A 7,585-nucleotide genomic window follows, 5' to 3' on the forward strand; every position below is an offset into this window, starting at 1 on the left:
TAAAACAATTTTGAACACAAGAAATAAATAGTTAATTATTTCTATTTGTGAAAGCTATTGAAAAAGCTCAATAGCGCAACATTTTGGTGACCCCGACGTGATTTTATTTTTGTTGTAAGATTATTTGCTTTACATTAAAGCAATAATCTTAAAAGACACCACCTGGCATTTCGTTTTGTGCACTTTATATACATATGTACATACTTATCGCCGTCGCTTTGCCTACTCTTTCGGTCGCTTAAAGTCTTTGCTCATTCGTGCGGTACTTATGTAAAAGCTATTGCCGTTGCTTCCTTACATAGCTTGACACTTGCGTTCGCCGAAGTTCTTAGTGTACAACTATTGTTTTTTGAACGGTTTGCATGTACTAGCGATCACCGTTGGTAGTTACTCAGCTAGTTTCGCACGCGCTTTCTATCACGCTTCTAATGGCAACCGAAAATAATGCCTCTAGTGCAGTGCCCTCTGCAAACAGGGTGACCTTTCTGAAGCGCAAAGCCATTTCAATTTATGACAGTTTGCAAACACTTCGAAATGCTCTAACTAATTCGCCACTTAGTGCAATTGATGAGTGCGGTCTTAGTGTTAGGCTGAAGCAAATCGAGCGGCTTCAGACCTCATTTAATATTACTCACACTAGCCTCGAAGAACTAGACTTTGATGAAATCGCTAACCAATTGCGTGAGGACTTCGACGAGTTAGCAGTTTCTATGGAAATTTCGTTTCGGAGTGAAATTGCGAAACGTATCTCAATATTGCCCTGCTCAACATTTCGCGACCAATCTGTGCTGCCGTCACAGACAGTTAGAGCTACGGCACCGCCGACACTACCCTCAATAAAGTTGCCTACGTTCAGTGGTGGTTACACAGAATGGGCCGACTTTTATTCTATGTTCACAACCGTCATAGAAAATCATCCTGATCTAGCAGATATCGAAAAGCTGCAGCATCTTCGATCGTGCCTGAAGGATACAGCGCTGGACGCGATTCGATCATTGGAAATAACAAACGATAATTATGCCATAGCACTTAATTTATTGGAGAAAAGGTTTAATAATAGACGTTTGGTTTTTCAGGCACACATACTTGAGATATTGGGGCTCAAGAGGGTGGCAGGTGGATCGGCCGTGTCGCTAAGAGAGTTATCCGACCAATTCAACGCACATATTCGCGCGTTAAAGAGCATGGGCAACTCCGAACAAATCGCTGGATGCATCATTGTGCAGATTATTTTACAAAAGCTGGACCCAATATCACAAGCCAAATGGGAAGAAAGGCTGGAGGATTCGTCGTTCGTCAACCTAATACCATCGTGGGAGCATATGGCTACGTTTCTGGAGCAGAGATGCCGAACAATGGAAACCGTAAATTTTGCTATGGCAAGCTATGCCCCTAGCCATCAGGTGGGAAAAACTAGAGCAAATAACACCAGTAGATCGTCATTTATCGCCACTAACCACAACGCCCCTGCTTGCGTCTTTTGTGACAGCCCTGGTCATAATATATATAATTGTTCTCGATTTGGAAATTTGACCCCTGCATTACGGCTTAGGGAGGCAAAACGAGTTGCATTGTGCTTGAATTGCCTAAAGAAAGGTCATCAATTGCGATCATGCAGCTCCGGATGCTGTCGGACCTGCGGGGCGAAACATCATTCTCTGCTGCATTTAAATAATTCGGTATTTCCGTCTGGTCAGCTGACTGAGCCTGCAAATTCATCGCCGATAGCCCATGCCTCTTTCGCTAAGTCATCGCCATCTACCTCCACATCTCTTGTTGCCCAGTATTTCAGTAGTGATGTTGTCGTCTTGGCTACGGCTTTGATCTTTGTTAAAAATCGCTCCGGCACTTTGATACCTTGTCGTGCCCTTTTGGATTCTGGTTCTCAGCTTCACCTTATAACGTCGCGCCTTGCTCAACAGCTTCAGCTAAAGAAGCACAAGTCCTCAGCCATTGTCTCTGGTCTAGGAGATTCTCGTTTTGAAACAGAAGGAAACACGGTCACTATCACAATACAGTCTCAAGTCTCTGAATACTCAACATGCCTTACAGCTCTGGTAGCGCCTAACATAACTGATAGTCAACCGAGTTTTACTATCAACACGACGAATTGGAACATTCCCGATAACATAAAACTTGCAGATCCGTCTTTCTTTAAACCTCAACGCGTGGACTTGCTACTTAGAGCTAGCCTGTTTTACGACCTTCTCAGCGTCGGCCAGATAAGGCTTCTCCCAGGACTACCGTGTCTTCAAAAAACACGGCTTGGTTGGGTAGTTTCTGGAGGCGGACCGCGCTTGAGTGGTTCTATGTTAATGGCAAAGCATACTGCGGGCAAACTTGAGTCAAGTTCTGAAGAACGTGCTGATGAATTGGTTCGAAGATTTTGGGAGATAGAATCCTGCTTGGAAAGTACACCTACCACTTCAAAGGAAGAAAACATCTGTGAAGAACATTTCGTAAAGACTCATATCAGATTGCCTAGTGGCCAATATTCAGTTCGTTTACCCTTCAAGCGAAGTTTGGAATGTCTGGGGACGTCATACCAACAAGCTTTTCGTCGGTTCCTGACACTGGAACGCAAACTACAAAATCGTCCAGATCTGAAGATTCAATATTCAAACTTTCCAAAGGAATATTTGGATCTTGGTCATATGTCGCCTGTTGCTCCAGAGTCTATAGGACTTTGTCAATACTTTCTTCCTCATCACTGTGTCTTTAAAGAAGACAGTTCAACGACAAAATTGCGAGTCGTTTTCGACGGCTCAGCAGCTACCTCGTCAGCTACCTGTTATTCAAAGCTCGCTGTTTCATATCCTTCTTCGCTTTCGTAGTTTCCCGATCGCCCTAACAGGATATATTGGAAAAATGTATCGCTGCGTATGCGTTTCAGCACCGGATAATTTTCTCCAATGCATTCTGTGGCGAGACTCGCCAGAACAGGATATAAAGATTTTTAAGCTGGATACAGTTACATACGGAACAAAGCCAGCTTCATTCCTCTCTATCCGTGCTATGCATCAGCTGTCTATGGATGAGGAAACTAATTTTCCAATTGGATCTCGGATTTTGCGGCGTGACTTCTACGTTGATGACCTCATTTCAGGGGGTGATTCAATTCAAGAAGCAAAGGAAATTCTTAATCAGACGGCTGGAATCTTGGCAAGTGGGGCTTCAAGTTGCGAAAGTGGTGCTCAAACAATGCTGCTGTACTGAAAGGGATACCCGTAGAGGACAGAGAATCTTCTCTAAAGTTTGATGATGGTAGCGACATCACCAAAACTCTTGGACTCGCTTGGGACTCAGCGTCGGATCGGTTGTTGTTTTCTTTTTCGTCCATTCAGCAGAGATCTAAACCATCCAAAAGATCAATACTATCGACCATAGCTCGCTTGTATGACCCGCTTGGACTCATAGGGCCGGTAATTGCCAAGGCTAAAATCTTTTTACAGCAGATCTGGAAGGAGAAGCTTGAGTGGGACGAGAGCTTGCCATCATCACTAGCAACAGCTTGGCATGATCTTTGCTGCAGTTTTGAGAAGGCACAGTTTCTTAAATTTCCTCGTCTCGTGTCAATACCTGCAGCAGAGTTAGAAGTTCACGGTTTCTGCGACGCCAGCATCGAAGCATATGGGGCCTGTGCCTACGTCCTTTCTCGACAAACATCAGCCAGTTGTCAGTTGTTGTGTTCCAAATCGCGTGTAGCTCCTCTGAAAACAATCACAGTTCCAAAACTAGAGCTCTGTGGCGCCGTCTTATTAGCTAATCTCATGCGTGAGATATCTAAAATGAATCTGTTCGATGGAAAATTCTACTGTTGGTCGGATTCTTCTGTATGCCTTTCCTGGATAAGGACCGAGCCCTGCAAGCTAAATGTGTTTGTGGCTAATCGCGTCACAGCAGTTCAAAAGCTAACTAATGGCATGGAATGGCGTAACGTGCCTACTTCACTCAACCCGGTAGATATACTCTCGAGAGGATCTACGCCCAGTGAATTAGATCAATCGTCACTGTGGTTCAACGGCCCAGAATTTCTAGTTAAAAACAAACTGGACTGGCCTGCTTCTTGCTTGTCAGAAAGGACAGAACTCGAACTTAAAAAAAGGGTCCTTATTGCGTCATCTCCCTTCGTTGATATAACTGCCACTTGTAAATACGTCAACTCATTTGATACAATGCAGCGTATATTCGGATATATTTATAAATTCAAAAACAGAAGCAGGCATCCTGGACTAACAGTGTCTGATATACAACATGGGACCCAACTCTTACTAAGGCTCGTCCAGAGAGCACATCTGTGGGAAGAGATCAAATCATTGCAATCGAGAAGAGTTGTTAAACCATCCAGTTGTATCGCATCACTTAACCCTTTTTTGGATGATTTCGGAATTCTTAGAGTTGATGGGCGCTTGAAAAACTCTTCGCTGGATTTCGACGCTCGCCATCCAATAATTCTCCCGTGTCACCATCCCATCACAGATTCAGTCATCACACGGTTTCACAATCGGGACTTACACGCTGGTCCACGGGCACTTCTTGCTCATATTCGGTTGCAGTATTGGCCGATTGGTGGAAGGAAGACCGTATCCAAGGTGGTTGGAAAATGTGTGAGATGCTTTCGTGCCAAGCCTCGATTAATAGAGCATAAATGGCTGATCTGCCCAAAGAACGTTTGACTGCTTGTCGAGCCTTTGAAGTCTCTGGCGTTGACTATTGTGGACCATTTTTCTATAAGCCAGACGTACGAAATAAAGCTCCAGTCAAATGCTACATGGCTGTCTTCGTCTGCTTCGCGACTAAAGCGGTTCACCTGGAACTGGTCAAGGATCTGTCGACAGCTTCTTTCTTGAATGCGCTTAAGAGGTTTATATCGACTCGAGGCAGGCCATCTCAGATATGGTCGGATAACGCTACCAACTTTGTCGGCGCCAAAAACGAGCTTCTGGATCTCAAGCGTCTATTCATAAGTCGCAATCATATTGAGTCAGTGCATAAATTTTGCATGGCTGATTCCATTGATTGGAAATTTATACCTCCTCGTTCACCGCATTTTGGCGGCCTTTGGGAAGCAGCAGTGAAGACAGCGAAACATCATTTTTATCGTGCTGTTGGATCTTGTGTTCTCAACTTCGAAGAGTTTCGCACCCTAGTCTGCCACATAGCATCGATAATTAATTCCAGGCCATTGTTTCCTCTTTCAGAAGATCCAGCAGATCTAGATGTGCTCACTCCAGCTCATTTCTTGATTGGTGGACCCAGCTCATCGTTCGTTGAACCTGATGTGACGCACCTTCAATTCAATCGTCTGGATGGTTGGCAACGCGTAACATACCTCCAACAACTGTTTTGGTCTCGCTGGCGTGAAGAATACTTAACACTGCTTCAGCAGCGCTCCAAATGGCGTACTCCGAAACCAGGCCTATGCGTCAACGACATAGTCCTCGTAAAGGATGAAAATCTGCCGCCTCTAAGGTGGCCACTGGCGAGAATCACAGAGTTAATCGTGGGAAAGGATGGAGTCGCTCGAGTAGCCATTTTACGCACCGCAACAGGAGAAACGAGAAGAGCTGCAAACAAGCTATGTCTATTGCCCATCAGGGAATCTGTTGAAAGCCCATGCCTTCCAACGGGGGGAGAATGTCTGGTTACGCAGCCAGAACAACTGGAGCGACCTCGCAACTGATAAGAGCAGCATCTTAATTTTGTCTTATAATACTCGCTCTGCAAAGCAATTGCCTAAATTTCGCTCTTAAGAATTCATTTACATAGAGCTGCCGCTCTTCGCTGTAACGATCGTTTTATTGCCCTAGCTTTACTTATGCGAAGGCCTCGATGCTGCGCATCGAGTTAGTTAAGTTCGTTCGCTTCATGCATTTGGTACGCATCGGCCACTTGCATTACTCAAAATTATAACTAATAATTGTCGCTTCGCTAAAATTGGCACGTACTAATTCGGGTTCGCTTGCCTATATATAAACTATTGTTCTTAAATAATAAGCACAGACCAATTCGGGTCTGCCTGCTTCTCGTAACTTTAAGAAATATAAAACAATTTTGAACACAAGAAATAAATAGTTAATTATTTCTATTTGTGAAAGCTATTGAAAAAGCTCAATAGCGCAACAGTTGTAGTTGGAAGTTTTTCTATCTTTATTTCATGTTCATATGTACTCCCTATCAAATCTATCTCCTCCCTACTTTCTGATAGGGACCTTTTAGTAGTTCTTGGGGACTTTAATATCCCAGATGTCGATTGGTCATCGCCATCAGACTCAAACTTTCTGTTGCCGTCCTCATCAAACGAATTAATCGATGGCCTTCATGAAATGTCCTTACAGCAGGGTAATCGTGTGCGCAATTCAAGAAACAGATCTCTTGATCTTATTTTCGTGTTGGATTCGTTTGACAGTGTTGTGCACAGGATTAATCCGCTTATACTTCCTGAAGACCCTTTTCATCCAACTTTGGATATGGTCATTGATCTACCAGCCCGAGTCCCTATTAAGGAATCGGAATTAGCTGAATGTGTCCGTTGTTTCCGAATGGCTGATTTTCATAAACTGAATGATCTTATTCTGCATGATCTTATTCCGACTGGTTCCAACTGTACAATTGTGCAGACATTGATGTTGCCATTAAACTATTTTATGATACCTTGTACTCGTTTTTTGATGTCTGCGTTCCTCTTGATCATCCAGCGAGGCCTGATATGCCTCCCTGGTTCTCAAGTGAACTTTTGAAATTAAAAAATGTGATGTCGAGGGGTTATAAAAAGTTTAAGAAATCGGGAAATCACTCTGATTTCTTCCGCTATGCAGTTGCCTGATCAAACTTTTCTACTCAAAATTCCATCTGCTATAAGGATTATCTTCGCCGTTGTCGCCTCCAATTTTCTCATAATCCTAACAAATTTTGTAACTTTGTCAATTCTAAACGAAAGACATCTATTTTGCCTTCTTCGGTTAAGTTTTCAGATGAGAGTGCGAATACTGATCCAGGCATAACCGATCTGTTCGCAAACTGTTTTCAAACTACCTATACCTACCCCTTTTGAGTATAATAAAAATCAGCCTTATCCTTATCAGTTACAGAGGTCAAACTGCAACTTTAATCCCATTATTACGAAAAGTTCGCTTCTCAGCGACCCTAAAACTATCAAGCCGGTTTACTCACCGGGCCCTGATGGTGTCCCTGCTTGTGTGCTCAGTTACTCTGCTGCAGCATTATGTAAATCTGTGTTAAAACTTTTTGAATTGTCCGTAAACACTTCATCTTTTCCGACCATTTTGAAGGAATCATACATTATCCCTCTCCATAGGAAAGGGAGTAAGTCAGATGTCAAAAACTATAGAGGTATTTCCAAATTATCCGCTATACCTAAAGCTTTTGAGAGAATAATAACAACTCAACTGCAACATTTATGTAGTTCTATCATTTCACCTTCCCAGCATGGGTTCGTGAAGCGCAGAGCTACAACCACTAACCTTCTTGAGTTTACTTCGCTGGTAATTGATGGGTTTAAGAAAAGGATGCAGACTGACGGTATCTACACTAATATCAGTAAGGCTTTCGACTCTGTCAACCA

The 7,585-nt window shown here is 43.3% G+C and overlaps 1 protein-coding gene across 1 annotated transcript; it reads left to right on the top strand.

Moving 5' to 3' along the window:
• Positions 1-4,648: 4,648 nt before the first annotated feature.
• LOC135437489 (uncharacterized) lies at positions 4,649-5,683 on the top strand. The gene has a single exon (XM_064695427.1). It carries the CDS (start codon positions 4,649-4,651, stop codon positions 5,681-5,683), a length of 1,035 nt encoding a protein of 344 aa, XP_064551497.1.
• Positions 5,684-7,585: the final 1,902 nt, after the last annotated feature.

This window comes from Drosophila montana, unplaced genomic scaffold (genome assembly GCF_035044405.1).
Source record: "Drosophila montana isolate Dmon_TW-CO22-7 unplaced genomic scaffold, ASM3504440v1 contig_3828_1, whole genome shotgun sequence".
Classification (NCBI taxonomy): Eukaryota; Metazoa; Arthropoda; class Insecta; order Diptera; family Drosophilidae; genus Drosophila; species Drosophila montana.

Bases quoted from the DNA above. Each gene is read 5' to 3' on its own strand.
- LOC135437489 (XM_064695427.1), top strand. From the start codon at position 4,649: ATGGCTGATCTGCCCAAAGAACGTTTGACTGCTTGTCGAGCCTTTGAA.